This window comes from Hyperoodon ampullatus (genome assembly GCF_949752795.1).
Source record: "Hyperoodon ampullatus genome assembly, chromosome: 15".
Taxonomy (NCBI): domain Eukaryota; kingdom Metazoa; phylum Chordata; class Mammalia; order Artiodactyla; family Ziphiidae; genus Hyperoodon; species Hyperoodon ampullatus.
The window spans coordinates 8989184-9013329 of record NC_136928.1 but is presented as its reverse complement, the minus strand read 5'-3'; the positions used below and the strand labels follow the sequence as shown (position 1 = coordinate 9013329).

Here is a 24146-nt window from a genome sequence, read left to right as displayed (position 1 = left end):
CAGAAATTGAAAAAATAACCTTTGGCAAACCAGCCCAAACTAAACACAAGGTATCACTAGAACAATTTGAATACTGTGGTATATTGAGGGCAACCACAGCAACATCAAACTTCAAATCTAGCCGAATTTCTAACCAGATTTAATATAACATGCCACACAGAAGGCCAAGTAGAAGGAAAGGCATGATCATTTCCAGGCATAAAAATTATTTACTTCAGTATCTACTGTTCTGCGTAAGATGTCTGGATTTCAACAAAAATTTAAGAAGTATGTGAAAGGGCAAGGCAAACATACATCCAAAAAGATACAAAATTAATCAGAATCACTCTCAAATCTGACACACGTGTTGGATTTATCAGATAGAACTTAAACTAATTGTGATTAATATGTTAATGTATCTAATGGAAAAGGTAGACAACATGCAAGATCAGATGGGAAATGTCAACAAAATGATGGAAACTATAATTAAAAATCAAATGGAAATGTTAGAAATGAGGAAGACAGTAAGAGATACAAAGAATGTCTTTGATGAGATGAACACAGACAAGGAATCCATGAATTTGAAGGTAAGTGAGTAGGAATTACCCAAACTCATACACAAAGAGAAAAATCAGTGAAAAGCTCCCCTGCCCCCATCCAAACCTAGAACAGAATATCCATGAGCTTGGTACAATATCAGATGGTCTGACATACATGTAATAGAAATCACAGAAGGATAAGAGAGATAGAAAACACAGCAGAAGAGATATCAAAGAAATAATGGCTCAATTTTTTTTTCAAAATTAAAGGCAGACACAAAACCAGAGATCCAAGAAACTCTGAGAACATCAAGCAGGATAAATATAAATGGTAAACAACAATAATAACATACATCTAGGCATATCACATTTCATACTGCCAAAAACCAAGAAAAAGAGAAAAATTTGAAGGCAGCCAGTTTTTGTACAGAAGAACAAGGATAAGAACTACAGCAGACTTCTTGTCAGAAATCATGCAAGTAAAAAGATAACAAAAGGATACTTTTACATTGTTGAAAGAAAAAACAAAATCTGCCCACTCAGAATTATATACCACTGAAAACATCATTCAAAATAAATGATAAAGACTTTCTCCAAACAAAAATTTGGGGAGTTCATTGCTAGCATAACTATTCAGTAAGAAATATTAAAGGAAGTTCTTCGGGCAAAATGAATATGTTATGAGTCAGAAACTTTGATCCATACAAAGAAATGAAGAACATTGGAAATGGAATAGATGTAAAATAAATTTCATTTCCTATTTTTATTCTCCTAAAAGGTAAGTATAAAAAACAAAATTAGGGGGCTTCCCTGGTGGCGCAGTGGTTGGGAATCTGCCTGCCAATGCAGGGGACACGGGTTCGAGCCCTGGTCTGGGAAGATCCCACATGCCACGGAGCAACTAGGCCCGTGAGCCACTACTACTGAGCCTGTGCGTCTGGAGCTTGTGCTCCGCAACAACAGAGGCCGCGACGGTGAGAGGCCCGCGCACCGCGATGAAGAGTGGCCCCCGCTCGCCGCAACTAGAGAAAGCCCTCGCACAGAAACGAAGACCCAACACAGCCATAAATAAATAATAAATAAATACATAAATACATAAATAAATACATAAATTAAAAAAAAACAAAATTAGTAGCAATATGTAGTGTTTATACTACATATGAAAATAAAATACATGACAACATTAATACAAAGGATGAGAGGGAGGATTGGGAGTATGGTATTATAAACTCTTTACACTATACATGAAGCAGTATAATATTATTTGAAGGTTGATTTGGATTAATTGAAAATCTATATTTTAAATCTAGGATAACCACTAAAAATTGCTTTAATGAAGTATGAATAGTAACTCCATAGAGAAGACAAAACGGAATCATAAAACCTATACAATTAAATCAAGAGAGGAAAGAAAAAGAGGAAAAAAGAAACAACAAATAAAACACCATCATGATGACAATTTTAATCCAACCATACAAATACTATTCTAAATATTAATGCTCTAAACATGTCATTTAAAAGACATTTAAAAAATCAGATTGGATAAAAAAGCAGGAAGCAATTATATGCTGTCTAAGAAATATTTTAAATATAAAGACATAGGAAAGTTAAAAGTGAAAAATTGAGAAAGTACTATCATGAAAACTCTAAAAGAAATCTATGCTAACTATATTAATTTCAGATAATGCAGACATCAGAAGAAATCTTATAAAAAATAAAGAGAAAAAATATAAATGATAAGAGGGTCAATTCTCCAAGAAGAAATAGCAATACTAAGTGTGAATACATCTAACAACGGAGCATCAACATAAATAAAGCTCCACTGTCTTGAGATTCAGTATCCTCATAAGTTATTTGGAATTTTTCTTTATAGAAGACTTGTCTTTTATCCTTTGTCTATCTATCTACCTATTTATCTATCTATTCATCCACTCAGTTGTTTACTTATGTCAATATGAATTCATGGATATTTATTTTATAATTTGGGTTATAACACAATATTGTATTATTTATTGTTGGGTCAAATCATTACAACTTGGGCCAATGAAAATTCTTTCACTTGGTTTCTGTGTCTCTTTGATATAACCCGTCATTTTTTTCTTCTTTTTTTCACCAACGATAGAGAATCTATTTTATTTTATTTTTTAAAGTTTTTTTTCATTTTTTTAAAAGCATCTTTATTGGATTATAATTGCTTTCCAATGGTGTGTTAGTTTCTGCTTTATAACAAAGTGAATCAGCTACACATATACATATATCCACATACCTCTTCCATCTTGCATCTCCCTCCCTGCCACCCTCCCTATCCCACCCCTCTAGGTGGTCACAAAGCACCAAGCTGATCTCCCTGTGCTATGTGGCTGCTTCCCACTAGCTATTATTTTACATTTGGTAATGTATATATGTCCATGCCACTCTCTCACTTTGTCCCAGCTTACCCTTCCCCCTCCCCATATCCTCAAGTCCATCCTCTAGTAGGTCTGCATCTTTATTCCTGTCTTGCCCCTAGGTTCTTCATGACCATTTTTTTTTTTTAGATTCCATATATAAGTGTTAGCATACAGTATTTGTTTTTCTCTTTCTGACTTACTTCACTCCGTATGACAGACACCAGGTCCATCCAACTCACTACAAATAACTCAATTTCGTTTCTTTTTATGTTGAGTAATATTCCATTGTATATATGTGCCACATCTTCTTTACACATTCATCTGTTGATGGACACTTAGGTTGCTTCCATGTCCTGGCTATTGTAAATAGAGCTGCAATGAATATTGCGGCACATGACTCTTTTTGAATTATGGTTTTCTTAGGGTATATGCCCAGTAGTGGCATTGCTAGGTCATATGGTAGTTCTATTTTTAGTTCCTTAAGGAATATCCATACTGTTCTCCATAGTGGCTGTATCAATTTACATTCCCACCAACAGTGCAAGAGGGTTCCCTTTTCTCCACACCTTCTCCAGCAACTATTGTTTGTAGATATTTTGATGATGGCCATTCTGACCAGTGTGAGATGATATCTCATTGTAGTTTTGATTTGCATTTCTTTAATGATTAATGATGTTGAGCAATGTTTCATGTGCTTGTTGGCAATCTGTATTTCCTCTTTGGAGAAATGTCTACTTAGGTCTTCTGTCCATTTTTGGATTGGGTTGTTTGTTTTTTTGATATTGAGCTGCATGAGTTCCTTGTATGTTTTGGAGATTAATCCTTTGTCAATTGCTTTATTTGAAAATATTTTTGCCCATTCTGAGGGTTGTCTTTTGTCTTGTTTATGGTTTCTTTTGCTGTGCAAAAACTTTTAAGTTTCATTATGTCCCATTTGTTTATTTTTGTTTTTATTTCCATTTCTCTAGGAGGGGGGTCAAAAAGGATCTTGCTGTGATTTATGTCATAGAGTGTTCTGCCTATGTTTTCCTCTAAGAGTTTCATGGTGTCTGGCCTTACATTTAGGTCTTTAATCCATTTTGAGTTTATTTTTGTGTATGGTGTTAGGGAGTGTTCTAATTTCATTCTTTTACATGTAGCTATCCAGTTTTCCCAGCACCACTTATTGAAGAGGCTGTCCTTTCTCCTTTGTATATTTTTGCCTCCTTTATCAAAGATAAGGTGATCATATGTGTGTGGGTTTATCTCTGGGCTTTCTATCCTGTTCCATTGATCTATATTTCTGTTTTTGTGTCAGTACCACACTGTCTTGATTACTGTAACTTTGTAGTATAGTCCGAAGTCAAGGAGCCTGATTCCTCCAGGTCCATTTTTCTTTCTCAAGATTGCTTTGGCTATTTGGGTTCTTTTGTGCTTCCATACAAATTGTGAAATTTTTTATTCTAGTTCTGTGAAAAATGCCAGTGGTAGTTTGATAGGGATTGCATTGAGTCTGTAGATTGCTTTGGGTAGTAGAGTCATTTTCACAATGTTGATTCTTCCAATCCAAGAACATGGTATATCTCTCCATCTGTTTGTATCATCTGGAATTTCTTTCATCAGTGTGTTATAATTTTCTGCATACAGGTCTTTTGTCTCCTTAGGTAGGTTTATTCCTAGATGTTTTATTCTTTTTGTTGCAATGGTAAATGGGAGTGTTTTCTAAATTTCACTTTCAGATTTTTCATCATTAGTGTATAGGAATGCCACAGATTTCTGTGCATTAATTTTGTATCCTGTACTTTACCAAATTCATTGATTAGCTCTAGCAGTTTTCTGGTAGCATCTTTAGGATTCTCTATGTATAGTATCATGTCATCTGCAAACAGTGACAGCTTTACTTCTTCTTTTCCAATTTGGATTCCTTTTATTTCTTTTTCTTCTCTGATTGCTGTGGCCAAAACTTCCAAAACTATGTTGAATAATAGTGGTAAAATTGGGCAACCTTGCCTTATTCCTGATCTTAGTGCAAATGGTTTCAGTTTTTCACCATTGAAGATGATATTGGCTGTGGGTTTGTCCATCATTTTGTTTTTTGAGCACTTCCTTACTTTCTGGCACCAGAGGATGCTCCAGGTTCATCTTGTATATTCTCTGACTCATCCCTAGAATCAGCCATTTCTATAAGGATCTCTGATTCATTTTATTGGAAAATGGTATTAAAAACCAAGATCTGGACAAAGGATATTGCTGGAAGCAATGAGGTAGAACATAAATTCACCCCTTAAATGTAGGCTTTGCATAGAGACTTCCTTTCAAAGAATACAGTATGGAAAGTTGGGTAGTAATTTTATAGTGGGGAAAAATGCTACCTCAGTCACGTGATCAAGCTTAATATCATTAGTGAAAAGTCATGTTGATAGCATGTATCTTTAATAAGATGTGATAATAATAATACTTTACCTCTGTGGTCTTCCTTGAAAGAATTTATAACCCCAGGTTAATCATGAGAAAAACACCAGACAACCCCAAATTGACAGACATTCTATAAAATACCTGACTAGTACTTCTCAGAACTATCAAGATCATAATAAACAAGAAAAGTCTGAGAATCTGTCACAATCTAAAGGAGCCTAAGAAGACAAGACATCTAAACGTAATGTTTATCCTGGAAAGGATCCTGAGACAGAGAAAGGACATTAGATAAAAATGAGATAATTCAGATAAAATATGGACTTTAATAATAATATAGTGGCATTGTTTCTTTAGATGTAGCAAATGTATCATACTAATGTAATATATTAACAGTAGAGGAAACTGGATTCAGGGCATATGGGAAACCTCTATATTTCTGTTGTAAGTTTTCTGTAAGTTTAAAATGATTCTAAAATAAAGAGTTTATTTAAAAATAAATGAGGCAAAAATTGATGTAACATAAGGGGAATTAGACAAATGCACAATTATAGTTGGACATTTCAACATTCCTCTCTGAATAACTAACAGAACAAGTAGGCAGAAAATCAGTAAGGATACAGATGATCTGAACAGTACCATCAGCCGAATTGACTTAATTGAGATTTATAGAAAAATCACTGAGCAATAGCAGAATACACATTCTTCTCAAGTGTATATAGAAGACGTACCAAAATAGACCATATTTTGGGTCATAAAGCCAATCTTAACAAATTAATGGGACAGAAATCAGAAAAGTACATTTTTGGACTATAATAGAATTAAAGTTCAAATCAGTAACAGATATCTTGAAAATCCCCAAATATTTTAATAATAAACAACATTCTTCTAAGTAGGCCATATGTCAAAGAAGTCTTAGGAGTATTAAAATATATTTTGAACTAAATTAAAATAAAAATCCAATATATCAAAATTCACAAGATTCAGCTAAAGCAGTGACTAGACAGAAATTTATAGTATTAAATGTTTATATTAGAAAAGAAAAGTTTCAAATCAGGAACTTAAGCTTCCACCATAAGAAATTTTGTAGAAATAAAAAATTAAATGTAAAGCAAGAAGAAGAAAGGACATAATAAAGATTAGAGGAGAAATCAGTGAAATGGAAAACATAAAAACAATAAAGAATATAAATCAACCCCAAAGCTGGCTCTTTGAAAAGGTCAAAGTGATAAATGACTAGCAGGACAAACCAAGAAAGAAAGGGAGAAAATACAAATTGCCAATATCAGCAATGAAAAAGGGGACATCATTATGGATCCCACATACTTTAAAAGGATAATAAAGAAATATTATGATAAACTTTATGTCTAATAAATTCAACAATTTGGATTAAATGGACCATTTCCTTGGAAGATACACTATAAAGTCCCCTCAAGAAGAAATAGATAACCTGAATAATTCAAATTGTATGAATGAAATTCAATTTTTTGTTAAAATCCCTCCAAAAGAGAAAACTTCAAGCTCGGATAGTTTCACTCTTGAATTCTACCAAACATCTAAGTGAAAAATAATACTAATTCTGTATAATCTCCTGCAGAAAATAGAAGAGGAAGGAACACTCCCCAAGTCATTTTATGAGGCAGTATTAACTCATAACCACACAACGATGTTACAAGAAAAGAAAACTAAAGATCAATGTCCCTCATGAATATAGGCACAAAAATATCTTCAAATAATATTAGTAATTTGAATCCAGCAATATAAAAGAGTATAGTACATCACGACCCAAGTGAGGTTCAGTTCAGGAATTCAAGCCTGCTTCAACATTTGACCACTGATAGGTATAATTCACCATGTTAATAGACCAAAGAAGAAAAACCATATGATCATAGGCATAGAAAAATCATTTGATAATTATCAACACCCATCTATGATAAAAAAAGAGAAACCTCTCAGGAAACTATGAAACTTTGTTATCTTAATATAGGGCATCTATAAAAAAATTTGACTAACATCATACTTAAAAAGAGACTGAATAATTCCCCTCTAAGATACGGAAAAGGACAAGGATGTTTTCACTCACCACTCCTATTCAATATCATACAGGAAATCCTGGCCAGTGCAACAGGCAAGAAAAAGAAATAAAAGGCACACAGATTGTAATGGAAGAAATAAAATTGTTTTTATTCACAGTTGAAATCATTTTCTATGTTGAAAATTCTGAATAATGTACAAAAATCTCCTAAAATTAAAAAGTGAATTTATTAAGATCACAGGATATAAGATCAATTTACAAAGGTCAATAGTATTCCTTCATACCAGCAATGAACACTTAGAATTGGAAATGAAAAACAATATAATTTAAGATAACATAAAAGAATACTTAGTTTTAAATATGTGCATAATCTGTACACTGAAAATTACAAAATGTTAATGAAAAGAAATAAAAGAAGACCTAACTAAATAAAGGGATAGGCAGGTAAGAGATTAGAAAATTCAATCTTGTTAAGATGTCAATTCTCTGGAAATTGATCTATTGATTTGACACAGTCCACCCAAAATCCCAGCAATTTTTTATACATATGATAAGGTAATTCTAACATTTACATGAAAAGGTAAAGGAATTAGAATCGACAAAATTGTGAAAAAGAAGAACAAGTTGGAGAACTTAACACTACCTGATTTCAAGACTTACTAGCTATAGTTATCAAGAGAGCCTGGTATTGGTGAAAGAATTAGACTTACAGAACAACCAAACAGAAAAGAGGGTCCAGAAAAAGACTAAAAAATATAGTCAGCTGACTTTTGACAAAGATGCAAAGGCAAACAATGGAGAAAGAAACTCTTTTCAAATAATGGCTCTGGATCAACTGAATATCCATATGTAAAAATGTAAATAAATCAAAATAAATCATATACTTTAATTTTTAAAAAAAGCAACACTAAAAAACTTCCAGAAGAAAATACAGGAGAAACCCTGTGTGACCTTTAGGTTTGGCAAAAGTTTTTAGATTCTATACTAAAAGATAATCGGTAAAAGAAAAAAATATTACTTGGACTTCTTTCAAATTTAAGCCTTTTGTTCTGTGAAAGTCACTGTTCAGGGACTAAAAAGACAATCCACTGACTGGGAAAACTATTTTCAAGTTACATATTTGAAAAAGGACTTATAACATGACTATGTAACACAACATTGTTAATCAACTATACTCCAATATAAAATAAAAATTAAAAAAATCTTTGCTGTTCTTCTATGAATTGTTAGACCCTAATGTCTTTAGAATGTAAATTCTAAAAACTTCTGCTCTGTAAAATGTATAAAAACTTTTTGGTGTGTCAAATATCATTTGTGTTACAAATTTTCAAGCTGGTAGTCTCTTTTACCATTACTTTGTGAGTACTATTTAATTACTATTTGAGAGTCAATAGAAGAATGAATGAACAAGGATCATTGTTGCCAATGGACACTGTTCTCTATATGTCAAGAATTAAATAAAATATAGATTTTAAAGTTCCAAAAAAAGAGAACTCTGAAAACTCACTAATAACAAAACAAACAACCCAATTAAAAATTGGGCTAATATTCAAACAGACATTTCAGCAAAGAAGGTAGATGGATGGCAAATGGACATGGGAAAAGATGTTCAACATTACTAATCCTTAGAAAAAGGTAAATCATCACCATTATGAGACAGTACTACGCATTTATTAGAACGGTTAAAATGAAAACCAAACCAAACCAAATAAATAAACTCCCTATTGATAACAAGTGCTGGTGAGAATGAGAAACAACTAGAATTCTCATAAAATTCATTTGCATGATTTGGCCAGTTGAAGAGAGGGATGCAGTCTGTGCCTCTGCAATACAGTAGCTGAATTTGTCTGTTGTTTCTTCTCTCTGCAAAGCTGACTAATTTAAACAGGGAAGAATTCCTGGCTTTGGTCTCATTAGCATCAAGTAGTAACTGATTGACCTGGAGTTTTGGAAATAATTTCTACTAAACTTACCTTTTCTTTCATTTTTTCCACCTTACTTTTTAGCTGGGACACTACACTGTTGGGTGGCAAGCCTTTTTCCAATTGAGTCACAAATTTGGCATATTTGGAAACTTGACTGTTTAGAAATTCTGGATCCAGGCAGTCAAATTTGGACTAGGAAAATTGGGGGGGAAAACAAAGAAGTTAAGACATATGATAAAAGGCAAACTTGAAATAGTAAAATTTTTTTACTCTACTCACATTTTTTGATAGCTATGTTGTTAAACCAAGTTGATTCTATATTCTGGAAATGGCTCTACTTATTAAGATTTCTAATAGTATATCAGGCATTGTTTGTTTTTTACATTCATGTCCTTTTCTCCCATATCATCAAATGAAGTATTGCAATCCCTGTAATTTATTCCAGAGGGCCAACCATTGTAAAGTTACAGATAGCTAATTTTTACTCTTGTGACCTAGAAATGTCTCACCAAGTAGTCTCCTATTATTTGATCATGTAGCCCTTTAATATAACTGATTTAAACATACACTCCAATGTATGCATGTATTTATAAATATATTTCTCAGTTACATAAACATGTAAGTGTACACATATATTATGTCAGATGGGCATATGGATTGATGGTAATAGAAAATTTGTAAAAATGAAAAGATATTCCATGCTCATGGATTGGAAGAATTAATATTGTTAAGATGTTTAGACCACCTAAAGAAATCTACAGATTCAATACAATCCCTATCAAAATTCCAGTGGTATTTTTCACAGAAATACAACAAACAATCCTAAAATTTGTATGGAACCACAAAAGACTCAGAATAGCCAAAGCAATCTTGAGAAAGAATAAAAAAGATGGAGGTATCAACTCCTTGATTTCAGACTATCCAACTATCCAAAGTTATAGTCATCAAAACGGCATAGTACTGGCACAAAAACAGACACATAGATTAATGGAACAGAATAGAAAGCCCCAAAATAAACCCACACATGTATGGTCAATTAATTTACAAGAAAGGAGTCAAGAATATACAATGGGGGAAGGACAGTCTTCTCAATAAATGGTGTTGGGAAAATTGAACAGCTAGAGGCAAAGGAATGAAACGACCACACACAAAAATAACTCAAAATGGATTAAAGATTTGAATCTAAGACCTGAAACCTAAAAACTCCTAGAAAAAAATATAGGCAATAAGCTCCTTGAGATGGGTCTTGGCAACAATATTTTGGATTTGATACCAAAAGCAAAGGCAACAAAAGTAAAATAAGCGACTCTATCTAACTAAAAAGCTTCTGGACAGCAAAGGAAAGCATGAACAAAATGAAAAGGAAACCTATACTTAATGGGAGAAAATATTTGCAAATTATATAGCTGATAAGGGGTTAATATGCAGAATATATAAAGAACTCAGTAGCAGGAAAACAACCTGATTAAAAAGAGGGCAGAAGATCTGAATAGACATTTTTTCCAAAGAAGATGTAACAGATGTCCAACAGGTATATGAAAAAATGCTCAACATCATTAATCATTGGGAAATTAAAATCAAAACCACAATGAAATACCACCTCACTCCTGTTAGTGTTTAGTATCAGAAAGACAAAATAGAACCAGTGTTGGCAAATATGTGGAGAAAAAGGAACACTTGTGCATTGCTAGCAGAAATGTAAATTGGCACAACAGCCATATGGAAAACAGTATGAAGATTCCTCAAAAAATTAAAAATAGAACTACCATATGATTCAGCAATTCCACTTCTGATTATTTATCCTAAGCAAACAAAAACACTGATTCAAAAAGATATACAGACACCCAAGTTCATAGCAGCATTATTTACAATAGTCAGGAAATGGAAACAACCTAAGTGTCCATCAGTGGATGAATGGATGAAGAAAATGTAGTATATGTATACAATAGACTATTATTCAGCCATAAAAAATGAAACCTTGTCATTTTTGACAACACGGATGGACCATAAGGGCTTTATGTAAAGTGAAATAAGTCAGACAAAGAAAGACAAATACCATATAACCTCACTTGTATATGGAATCCAAAAGCAAACAAAACAACAAAATAACTCATATGTAGAACCTAAAGTAAAACAAAACAAAAAAACCCAAAACAACTAAAAGAGAACAAATTGGTAGTTTCCAGAGGAGGGGGGTTGGTGTGTGAAATAAGTGAAGGAGGTCAAAAGGTACAAACTTCCAGTTATAAAATAAATAAATCATGGGAATGTAATGTACAGCATGGTGACTATAGTTAATAACACTGTATTGCACATTTGAAAGCTGCTAAGAGAATAGATCTTGAATATTCTCATAAGAAAAATAATTTTGTAACTATGTATGGTGACAAATGTTAACTAAACTTATTGTTGTGATCATTGTGCAATATACAGAAATATTGGGTCATTATATTTTACACCTGAAACTAACATGTCAAATAGCCTCAATTAAAAAAAAAGAAAATTTATAAACATTCATTTTTTTTTCTGGATTCAACTTTTTCTTTTTGCTCCCTAATGGGTCTTTTTGTATACTTCTTATGGTAAATTTGTCCCACTTTAGAAGCTACTGCTCTAATCTATGGTGGTAATCAGAAAACTCTCTAAGCTTCTTCTTTACTATTCAGGAGCATTTTCTAATTCTGAGATAAGTGATAAATGAGTTATACAAAAGCACTTAAAATTCTCTGATATAATAGTATATATATATGTTTGTTTGTTTTCCACTTTCTCCACCAAAAGGTAAATTCTGTGAGGCTTTGGACTTTGTCCTTTTTATTCTCCACTGGTATCTACTGTACCTAGAACATTAGCTGGGAAACATTCTTGCATCACTGTGCCCAGATATATGACTTCTAATTATAGGCACCAGCATAGGGAAGCTGAACAAGCAAGTGTAAAACAATATTTGTGAAGTTGATGGTATTTCTAACATGCCCATGTCACACTTGAAAGAACAGATGGTCATCTATTCTGCCTCCTAGAGGGTTGACACTTGTTAAGGTTTGAACACAAGGGTAGACCCTAAAAACCAAACCCTGTGATACCTGACCCCATAATTTATTATTAATAGAATTTACTATTAAGCTCTCAAGGGAAGATCCTGGATCTCATTACTGGGATTCTATTCTATCACAGGGAACAAAATGGCTTTCTTTCTTTCTTTCTTTCTTTCTTTCTTTCTTTCTTTCTTTCTTTCTTTCTTTCTTTCTTTCTTTCTTTTTTTAAAGGACAATAAGAACAGAACCTAGGCTAACAGAAATCTAATGTGTGTAGATCACAACTAAAATCTTACAAACCTTAATAACACTTGGTTGTAGTGTGTCGGGACAACATTGTGTTCAAAAACCACAAAGAAGTTAAATGCCATGCAGTGAGGTCCTTTGATGCTTCCTTCATTTAGCTATCTTATTTGGAGGACCTGAGAAACCTGCCTTACAATAATGTGGTCTTCTCTGTGGTACTTAAAGACTTATGTGGCAGAAAGACCTTTGTGCATTTCACCAGAAAGCTGATAATAATTCCCATAAAATAACATTGCATGTTTTACTGAAATTAAGAATATACCAGCTTATTTAAAAAAAACTATAATTCATGCTATTAGGATTCTAAGGTTAAATAATACAAAAATGATTTAAGAATTGAGAGGGTTTTTTTTCTTTTTACCGTTAACCATTCTTGTTGGAGTTGATCCCATTCAGATAAAGAATCCCAGAGCAATTGTTTGAGCTTCAATTCAGCACTAACTTCTTCCAAAGCTTCAAACTTGGACACTTCTACCTTTTAAAATATAATAAGCAAAATATACTATTTAATTTTCTGATATAGAGATCTTATGTTATCTTCCTATCAGTAATTTTTGATACAGTGACCCCTTAGCAGGATATGGGTGGGACCCAAATGGGGAAAGAAAAGGAGAGACAGAAACAATGAAAAAACAAATGACAAAACCCCATGTATATTCAGATTTCTATTTGAGTGACAAAATATAATTCTTTGTATTTCCTTAGAACTTAGAAATTTTCCAAAGACACAAATATTACAAGAGTGCTAAGGGCATTCTTTCTCAAGTTGGATCATACATGTATATACCTGTCTGGTCTATTGGGTAAACAGATGAATCTTTAGAGGCAATGATATCCTTTAGGGCTTATATCTTAGATGATAGAAGAGGGAGAGGATGTTTGTGTGGTAGTTGGTGGAGGGAATGGGGAGATTAAAGATGGAGTGAACAGCCTAGTTTCTCACCTATTTCTAACCGAGTGGACTGTATATGAACCCTAGACAGAGAAAGGTTGCAAGAAAATCTGAAGAAGCTGTTTTCATGCCTTGCAGGTGGGAAAATCTCCAGGAGGTTGGTAACACAGAAACTGTGAGCTTTGCGATAAGCTGGGGCTTTAAAAATTCCATACAACAGCAGCAAAATACACATTCTCTTCAAGTGCATGCAGAACATTCCCCAGGATAGATCATATGATAGGCCACAAAACAAGTCTTAACAAGTTTACGAAGTCTGAAATCATATTATCTTTTCCAGCCACAATGGTATGAAAACAGAAATCAACAACAAGAGGAAAGCTGGAAAATTTACAAATATTTGGAAACTAAACACCACACTCCTGAACAACCAATGGGTTATAGGGGAAATCAAAGGGAAATAAAAATAAATATCTTGAAACAAATAAATATGGAAACACAGCACATCAAAACCTATGAGATGCTGCAAAAGTAGTTCTGAGAGGGAAGTTTATAGTAATAAATGGATATATTAAGAAAATAGAAAGATATCAAATAAACAACTTGATGTTACACAAAGAACTAGAAAAGGAGAACAAGCTAAGCCCAGAGTTAGCAGAAGAAAGGAAATAACAAGGATCAGTGTGGAAATAAAAAAAATAGAGAACAGAAAAACAATAGAAAAGATCAATGAAACTAAGAGCTGTTTTTCTGAAAAGATAAACAAACCTTTAGCTAGACTAAGAAAAAAAGAGAGATGATTCAAGGAAATAAAATCAGAAATGAAAGAGGAGACATTAAAATTTACACCTCAGGTGACCTTCAAGATGGCATAGGAGTAAGACGTGCAGATCACCTTCCTTCCCACAAGTACATCAAAAATACATCTACATGCGGAACAACTCCTACAAAACACCTACTGAATGCTGGCAGAAGACATCAGACTTCCCAAAAGGCAAGAAACTCCTCACGTACCCAGGTAGAGTAAAAGAAAAAAGACAAAACAGAGACAAAAGAATAGGGACAGGACCTGCACCTTGGGGAGGGAGCTGTGAAGGAGGAAATGTTTCCACACACTAGGAAACCCCTTCACTGGTGGAGATGGGGCACGGGATGTGAGGAAGCTTCATAGCCACAGAGGAGAACATGGCAACAGGGGTGCAGAGGCCAAAGTGGAGAGATTTCTGCACAGAGGATCAGTGCTGACCAGCACTCACCAGCCTGAGATGTTTGTCTGCTCACCCGCTGGGGTGGGTGGGGGCAGGGAGCTGAGGCTCAGGCTTTCAAGATCAGATCCCAGGGAGAGGACTGGGGTTGGCTGTGTGAACACTGCCTGAAGGGGGCAACTGTGCCACAGCTAGCCAGGAGGGAGTCTGGGAAAAAGTCTGGAACTACCTAAGACAAAAGAGACCATTGTTTCGGGGTGCGCGAGGAGAGGGGATTCAAAGCACTGCCTAAATGAGCTCCAGAGACGGGCGCAAGCTGCGGCTATCAGCGCGGACTCTAGAGACAGGCATGAAACACTAAGGCTGCTGCTGCAGCCACAAAGAAGCCTGTGTGCAAGAACAGGTCACTATCCACACCTCCCCTCCTGGGAGCCTGTGCAACCCGCCACTGCCAGGGTCCCGTGATCAAGGGACAACTTCCCCGGGAGAACACATGGCACACCTCAGGCTGGTGCAACGTCAGGTTGGCCTCTGCCGCCACAGGCTCTCCCTGCATTCTGTACCCCTCCCTACCCCAGGCCTGAGTGAGCCAGAGCCCCCTAATCAGCAGCTCCTTTAACATCCTCCTGTCTGGGCGAAGAACAGATGCCAGAGGGCAACCAACATGCAGAGGTGGGGCCAAATCCAAAACTGAACCCCAGGAGCTGTGTGAACAAAGAAGAGAAAGAGAAATTTCTCTGTGCAGCCTCCGGAGCAATGGATTAAATCTCCACAATCAACTTGATGTACACTGCATCTGTGGAATACCTGAATAGACAACAAATCATCCCATAATTGAGGGAATGGACTTTGAGAGCAAACGTAGACTTGGGATTTGCTTTCTACATCTAATTTATTTCTGGTTTTATGTTTATCTTAGTTTAGGATATAGAGCTTACTATCATTAGATTTGTTTATTGATTTGGTTGCTCTCTTCCTTTGTTTTTCATATATATATATATATATATATATATATATTTTCCATTTTCTCTTTTTATAAGTGTGTATCTGTATGCTTCTTTGGATATTTTGTCTGTATAGGTTTGCTTTTACCATTTGTCCTAGGGTTCTGTCTGTTTGATTATTTCTTTCTTTAGTATAGGTTTTAGTGCTCCTTTTCATAGGTGGATTTGTTTATTGGTTTGGTTGCTCTCTTCTTTCTTTATTTAATTTTTTTAATTTTAGTAATTAAAAAAATTTATTTTAATAACCTTATTTTATTTTATTTTATTTTTCTTTCTTTCCTCCATTTTCTTCTGATCCGCATGGCTGGGTGTCAGGGCTGAGGCTCTGAGGTGGGAGAGCCGAGTCAGGACACTGGACCACCAGAGACCTCCTGGCCCCAGTAATATCAATCAGCGAGAGCTCTCCCAGAGATCCCATCTCAATGCTAAGAACCAACTCCACTCAATGACCAGCAAGCTCCCATGCTGGACACCCCATGCCAAACAACTAGCAAGACAGGAACACAACCATGCTCATTAGCAGAGAGGCTGCCTTTGTGCTCCGCAATGGGAGAGGCCACAACAGTGAGAGGCCCGCATACAGAAAAAAAAAAAAAATAGTAAAGATGATCCAAACTCTTGGAAATAGAATGGAGAAAATAAAGTAAAGGTTTAACAAGGACTAAGAAAAACTAAAGAGCAAACAAAGAATGATGAACAACACAATAAATGAAATTAAAAATTCTTTAGAAGGAATCAGTAGAAGAATAAATGAGGCAGGAGAACGGATAAGTGACCTGGAAGATAAAATAGTGGAAATAACTACCATAGAGCAGAATAAAGAAAAAAGAATGAAAAGAATTGACAACAGTCTCAGAGACTTCTGGGACAATATTAAATGCATCAACATTCGAATTATAAGGGTCGCAGAAGAAGAAGAGAAAAAGAAAGGGACTGAGAAAATATTGGAAGAGATTACAGTTGAAAACTATCTTAATATGGGAAAGAAAATAGTCAGTCAAGTCTAGGAAGTGCAGAGAGTCCCACAAAGCATAAATCCAAGGAGAAACACGCCAAGACACATATGAATCAAACTGTCAAAAATTAAGTACAAAGAAAAATATTAAAAGCAGCAAGGGAAAAGCAACAAATAACATACAAGGGAATCCCCATAAGGTTAACCGCTGAACTTTCAGGAGAAACTCCGCAAGCCAGAAGGGTGTGGCAGGTCATACTTAAAGTGATGAAAGGGAAAAAACTACTACCAAGATTACTCTACCCAGCAAGGAGCTCATTCAGATTCAATGGAGAAATTAAGAACTTTAAAGACAAGCAAAAGCTAATAGAATTCAGCACCACCAAACCAGCTTTACAACAAATGCTAAAGGAACTTCTTTAGGCAGGAAACACAAGAGAAGGAAAAGACCTGCAATAACAAACCCCAAACAATTAAGAAAAAGGTAATAGGAACATACATATCGATAAATACCTTAAATGTAAATGGATTAAATGTTCCAACCAAAAGACATAGACTGGGTGAATGGATACAAAAACAAGACCCATATATATGCTGTCTACAAGAGACCCACTTCAGACCTAGGGACACATATAGACTGTAAATGAGGGGATGGAAGAACACATTCCATGAAAATGGAAATGAAAAGAAAGCTGGAGTAGCAATTCTCATATCAGAGAAAATAGACTTTAAAATAAAGACTATTACAAGAGACAAAGAAGGACACTACATAATGATCAAGGGATCAATCCAAGAAGATATAACAATTGTAAATATTTATGCAGCCAACATAGGAGCAACTCAATACACAAGGCAAATACTAACAGCCATAAAAGGGGAAACTGACAGTAACAGAATGATGGTAGGAGACTTTAACTCCCCACTTTCACCAATGGACAAGTAATCCGAAATGAAAATAATAAGGAAACACAAGCTTTAAAGGACACATTAAACAAGATGGACTTAACTGATATTTATAGGACATTCCATCCAAACAAAAAACAATACACTTTCTTTTCAAGTGCTCATGGAACATTCTCCAGGATAGATCATACCTTGGGTCACAAATCAAGCTCTGGAAAATTTAAGAAAATTGAAATTGTATTAAGTATCTTTTCTGACCACAAAACTATGAGACTACATATCAATTACAGGAAAAAATCTGTAAAAAAATACAAACCCTGGAGGCTAAACAATACACTACTAAATACCCAAGAGATCACTGAAGACACCAAAGAGGAAATCAAAAAATACCTAGAAACAAATGGCAATGAAAACAAAATGACCCAAAACCTGTGGTATGCAGCGAAAGCCGTTCTAAGAGGGAAGTTTATAGCAATACAATCCTACCGCAGGAAACAAGAACAACCTCAAATAAACAACCTAACCTTACATCTAAAGGAACTAGAGAAAGAAGAACAAACAAAAGCCAAATTTAGCAGAAGGAAAGAAATCATAAAGATCAGATCATAAATAAATGAAAAAGAAATGAATGAAATGATAGCAAAGATCAATAAATCTAAAAGCTGTTTCTTTCAAAAGATAAACAAAATTGATAAACCATTAGCCAGACTCAGCAAGAAAAAAAGGGAGAAGACTCAAATCTATAGAATTAGAAATGACAAAGGAGAAGTAACAACTGGCACTGCAGAAATACAAAGGATCATGAGAGATTACTACAAGCAACTATACTCCAATAAAATGGACAACCTGGAAGAAATGGACAAATTCATAGAAAAGCACAACCTTCTGAGACTGAACCAGGAAGAAATAGAAAATATAAAGAGACCACTCACAAGCACTGAAATTGAAACTGATTGACAATCTTCCAACAAACCGAAGTTCAGGACCAGACGACTTCACAGGCAAATTCTATCAAACATTTAGAGAAGAGCTAACACCTATCCTTCTCAAACCCTTCCAAAATATAGCAGAGGGAGGAACACTCCCAAACTCATTCTACGAGGCCACCATCACCCTGATACAAAAAGCAGACAAAATGTCACAAAAAAAGAAAACTACAGGCCAATATCACTGATGAATATAAATGCAAAATTCCTCACAAAATACTAGCAAACAGAATCCAACAGCACATTAAAAGGATCATACATCATGATCAAGTAGGGTTTATCCCAGGAATGAAAGGATTCTTCAATATATGCAAATCAAAAATGAGATAAACCATGTTAACAAATTGAAGAATAAAAACCATATGATCATCTCAATAGATGCAGAAAAAGCTTTTAATAAATTTCAACACCCATTTATGATTAAAAAAAAAAACCTCCAGAAAGTGGGCATAGGTAACTTACCTCAACATAGTAAAGGCCATATATGACAAACCTACAGCCAACATCGATCTCAATGGTGAAAAACTGCAACCATTTGCACTAAGATCAGGAAAAAGACAAGGTTGTCCACTCTCACCACTATTATTCAACATAGTTTTGGATGTTTTAGCCACAGCAATCAGAGAATAAAAGGAATCCAAATAGGAAAAGAAGAAGTAAAGCTGTCACTGTTTGCAGATGACATTATAGTATACATAGAGAATCCTAAAGATGCCACCAGAAAACTACCAGAGCTAATCTAGCAGAAAACTACTAGAGCTAATCAATGACTTTGGTAAAGTAGCAGGATACAAAACTAATGCACTGAAATCTCTTGCATTCCTATACACTAATGATGAAAAATCTGAAAGAGAAATGAAGGAAACATTCCCATTTACCACTGCAACAAAAAGAATAAAATACCTAGGAATAACCCTACCTAAGGAGACAAAAGACCTGTATCCAGAAAACTATAAGACACTGATGAAAGAAATTCCAGATGATACAAACAGATGGAGAGATATACCATGTTCTTGGATTGGAAGAATCAACATTGTGAAAATGACGGTACTAACCAAAGCAATGAACAGATTCAATGCATTCCCCATCAAACTACCAATGGCATTTTCCACAGAACTAGAACCCAAAATTTCACAATATATATAGAAACAAAATAGATCCCGAATAGCAAAACCAATCTTGAGAAAGAAAAACGGAGCTGGAGGAAGCAGCCTCCTGGACTTCAGACTATACTACAAAGCTATAGTAATCAAGACAGTATGGTACTGGCACAAAAACAGAAATATAGATCAATGGAACAGTATAGAAAACCCAGAGATAAACCAACACACATATAGTCACCTTATCTTTGATAAAGGAGGCAAGGATATACAATGGAGAAAAGACAGCCTCTTCAATAAGTGCTGCTGAGAAAACTGGACAGCTACATGTAAAAGAATGAAATGTGAACACTCCCTAAGACCATCCACAAAAATAAACTCAAAATAGATTAAAGAGTTAAATGTAAGGCTAGACACTATAAAACTCTTACAGGAAAACATAGGCAGAACACTTTATGTCATAAATCACAGCAAGATCCTTTTTGACCCATCTCCTAGAGAAATGGAAATAAAAAGAAAAATAAAGAAATGGGACCTAAGGAAACTTAAAATCTTTTGCACAGCAAAGGAAACCATAAACAAGACAACAGACAACCCTCAGAATGGGCAAAAATATTTGCAAATGAAGCAACTGACAAAGGATTAATTTCCAAAATATACAAGTAGCTCATGTAGCTCAATATGAAAAAACAAACAACCCAATCCAAAAATGGGCAGAAGACCTAAATAGACATTTTTCCGAAGAAGATATACAGATTGCCAAGAAACACATGAAAGGATGCTCAACATCAGTAATTATTAGAGAAATGCAAATCAAAACTACAGTGTGGCATCACCTCACACGGGTCAGAATGGCCATCATCAAGAATCTACAAATAAATGCTGGAGAGGGTGTGGAGAAAAGGGAACCCTCTTGCACTGTTGGTGGGAATGTACATTGATAAAGCCACTATGGAGAACAGTATGGAGGTTCCTTAAAATCTAAGAGTACAACTCCTATATGACCCAGCAATGCCACTACTGGGCATATACCCTGAGAAAACCATAATTCAAAAGGAGTCATGCACCACAATGTTCATTGCAGCACTATGTACAATAGCCAGGACATGGAAGTAACCTAAGTGTCCTTCGACAGATGAATGGATAAAGAAGTTGTGACACATATATACAATGGAATATTACTCAGCCATAAAAAGAAATGAAATTGAGTTATTTGTAGTGAGGTGGATGGACCTAGAGTCTGTCATACAGAGTGAAGTAAGTCAGAAAGGGAAAAACAAATACCGTATGCTAACACATATATGTGGGAACTAAAAAAAAGAAAAAAGTTCTGAAGAACCTTGGAGCAGACAGGAATAAAGACACAGACATAGAGAATGGACTTGTGGACATGGAGAGGGGGAAGAGTAAGCTGGGACGAAGTGAGAGAGTAGCATGGACATATATACACTAACAAATGTAAAATAGATAGCTAGTGGGAAGCAGCCACATAGCACAGGGAGATCAGCTCAGTACTTTTTGTCTACCTAGAGGGGTGGGATAGGGAGTGTAGGAGGGAGACGCAAGAAGGAGGGGATATGGGGATATATGTATATGTATATGTATAGCTGATTCACTTTGTTATACAGCAGAAACTAACACACCACTGTAAAGCAGTTATACTCCAATAAAGACGCTAAAAAAAAACACACCTCAGAAATACATATGACCATAAGATACTCCTCTGAATAAGTATACGCCAATAAATTGTATACCTTTGAGGAAATGCATAAATTGCTAGAAACATATTGCCCACTAAGACTGAATAAGGAAGAAATAGAAAATCTGAACAGACCAAAAAGGAGTAAGGAGATTGAATGAGTAATCAAAAACCTCCCAACACAGAAAAGCCCAGGACCAGATGACTTCACTGGTAAATTTTACCATATTTCTCAAACTTTTCCAAAAATTTGAAGTGATGGGAACACTACCAAACTCATTTTACAAGGCTAGGATTATCCTGACATTAGGGATCTAGCCTTGACTTCATTAAGAATTAGAGATGATTTCCTAGGCCAGTTAGGCCTTCACTCTTATCCTCCTAATGACTGAGAGCTGCAGAGGAAGGTTGATATGAGGTGATCCTAAAGGATCATAAAGTATAGATATGGAACGTGGAAGGAGGGAGACACACTTCTATTTCAGGCTCTGGCTCAAGCAATGTTATTCTTTCTGACCCAAGAGTGCCCACCTGTTAGTTATGGCCTTCTATCAAGCAATATTTCTGCCACAACTCCCGTCCTACTGCATACTTCCCTGTCTTACAGGTCAGTTAACTAATCTGGGAAAAGCTTTGAACCCTTATTCTCTCATGCACAAACCTCCTGCCTCAAGTATTGTACCAGTTGCATTGTCTAGTGCCAGGTCATTATTTTGCAGGTTGCTCCACCAATCCCTGGGATCTGGAGTGGACACTAAGACTGCTCAGACCACTTTCTGGCCATCCATTTGGGGCTATGGAATAGATAGGTGCATCCCCATGTGAGGTCCATGCACTCTTCTGAAGCTTTTGGGGAACTGATTAACCCCTCCCTCATTGCTGGTGGCCCTCTGGTTTTGATCCTAGGAATCTTTTCTATTTTCTTTTCTTTTTGGTCTCTCTAATAGCTGTTCAGAGCACTTATATCTCTCAGTCATTTCTCTTCATTTTTTTGAGGCATAACTTTTAGCTTTTTAAATCTACCCTTTTTGGATCCATCTTTGTCCTGGCTTAGCCAAATTCTCTTGTTTCATCAAAGTGGCACATCAAACCAGGGCAAATTAGGCAATATTGATGGAATCATAATACACACATGGATGTAAAAGAAGCTTGAATATCATTTAAGAAAGAATAGAGGGGTTTTAATTGACCACATTTAAAAATCCACATACATTTTAACATAGAAGCTATAGTCCCTGGTCTGAGGGTTTGTCTATCATTCACAATTACTTTTTAAAGAGAAAGATATTTTGTCTCACACGTGTACTAATCTTTAAACACTTCAAAGTCAGAGAACACATCATATTTTGTATTTCAGATTGTTCCAGCACAGTGACTAGCACATAGGTGTCCTAACATTGAATATTTACAGTCACATTACTGAAAATGTATATGAATCAATGCCATTTCTATGAACATATTTTAGAAACAGATGTGTAGAGCTGTCATTACCTTAAAATTCTTCTGATAGGATTTATATTGAAATGCACGTTTTTGAAGATCATCTAGAACTGACTGCAGATCATTCAACATGACGTTTACTTTGTCTTGGTCAGCATTAATATCCAAAAACTGTGGATCCTGTAAAATTAAGATAGGTTTTGATTACTCATTCCTATTTTTTGATGTATACCATCAAATTAAATGAATTAATAAATATTTTCAAAACATATTTCTTCTAATAATCTTTTCACTCTAATTTTTAGAAAATATATTAAAATGGTTGTTTTTTTGGAATGTAAAGAAATGCATATACAATGTAAAAATTACAGAAATGTATAAAGAAGTAACTTGGGGATAATATTGCTTTTAAAGAATACCTAATACATTTTTCCTCATCTGTTTTCATTTATTACATTTGTTTCAGCTAATGTGACTTCAAGTAAGGAGAGGTGAATACAATATGGAAAAGAAAGAAGAAAATATGATATAAGGAAAATTATCATTTTACAATAAAGGAATAATTACAATTTACGGGACTTCCCTGGTGGCTCAGTGGTTAAGAATCTGCCTGCCAATGCAGGGGACACAGGTTCGATCCCTGGTCCAGGAAGATCCCACGTGCCATGGAGCAACTAAGCCCATGGGCCACAACTACTGAGCCTGTGTGCCTAAGGCCCATGCTCCTCAACAAGAGAAGCCACCACAATGAGAAGCTTGCACACCACAATGAAGAGTAGTCTATGCTCGCTGAAACTAGAGAAAGCCTGCACGCAGCAATGAAGACCCAATGCAGCAAAAAAAAAAAAAAGGGGGGGAATGATTACAATAAAGGTATGATTCTATTTAATTGAAGTTCATAAACAGGCAAAACCAATTTATGGCTTTAGAATTCAGGGTAGTGGCTGCCTTTGGAGAGGAAGGAATGGTTAGTGACTAGGGAAGACACTAAAGATAGCAATAGCAATAGTTCTTGACCTCAACAGTGGATACATGGATGTATTCACTTTCTGAAAACTCACTGAGTTTTACACTTATTACACTTATGTACAGCTTTCTCTGAGCACAAATATAAAAATACTTCAATACAAAAGTAAAAACAGAGATAACCTCATCCACCAGAGGGCAGAGAGCAAAAGCAAGAAGAACTACAATTCTGCAGCCTATGGAATGAAAACTACATTCACAGAAAGACAGACAAAATGAAAAGGCAGAGGATATGTACCTGATGAAGGAACAAGATAAAACCCCAGAAAAACAACTAAATGAAGTGGAGATAGGCAACCTTCCAGAAAAAGAATTCAGAATAATGACAGTGAA

The 24146-nt window shown here is 35.2% G+C and overlaps 1 protein-coding gene across 1 annotated transcript in view; it reads right to left on the bottom strand.

Moving 5' to 3' along the window:
- Window positions 1-24146, bottom strand: part of DNAH6 (dynein axonemal heavy chain 6) — a gene marked incomplete at both ends in the record, with an annotated part of 275574 nt that overhangs the window by 175820 nt on the left and 75608 nt on the right. Inside the window, 3 exons of the mRNA XM_079721202.1 lie at window positions 9308-9451; window positions 12965-13078; window positions 22839-22967. Coding sequence (XP_079577328.1) covers window positions 9308-9451; window positions 12965-13078; window positions 22839-22967 — 387 coding nt within the window. The remainder of the gene's footprint in view (window positions 1-9307; window positions 9452-12964; window positions 13079-22838; window positions 22968-24146) is intronic.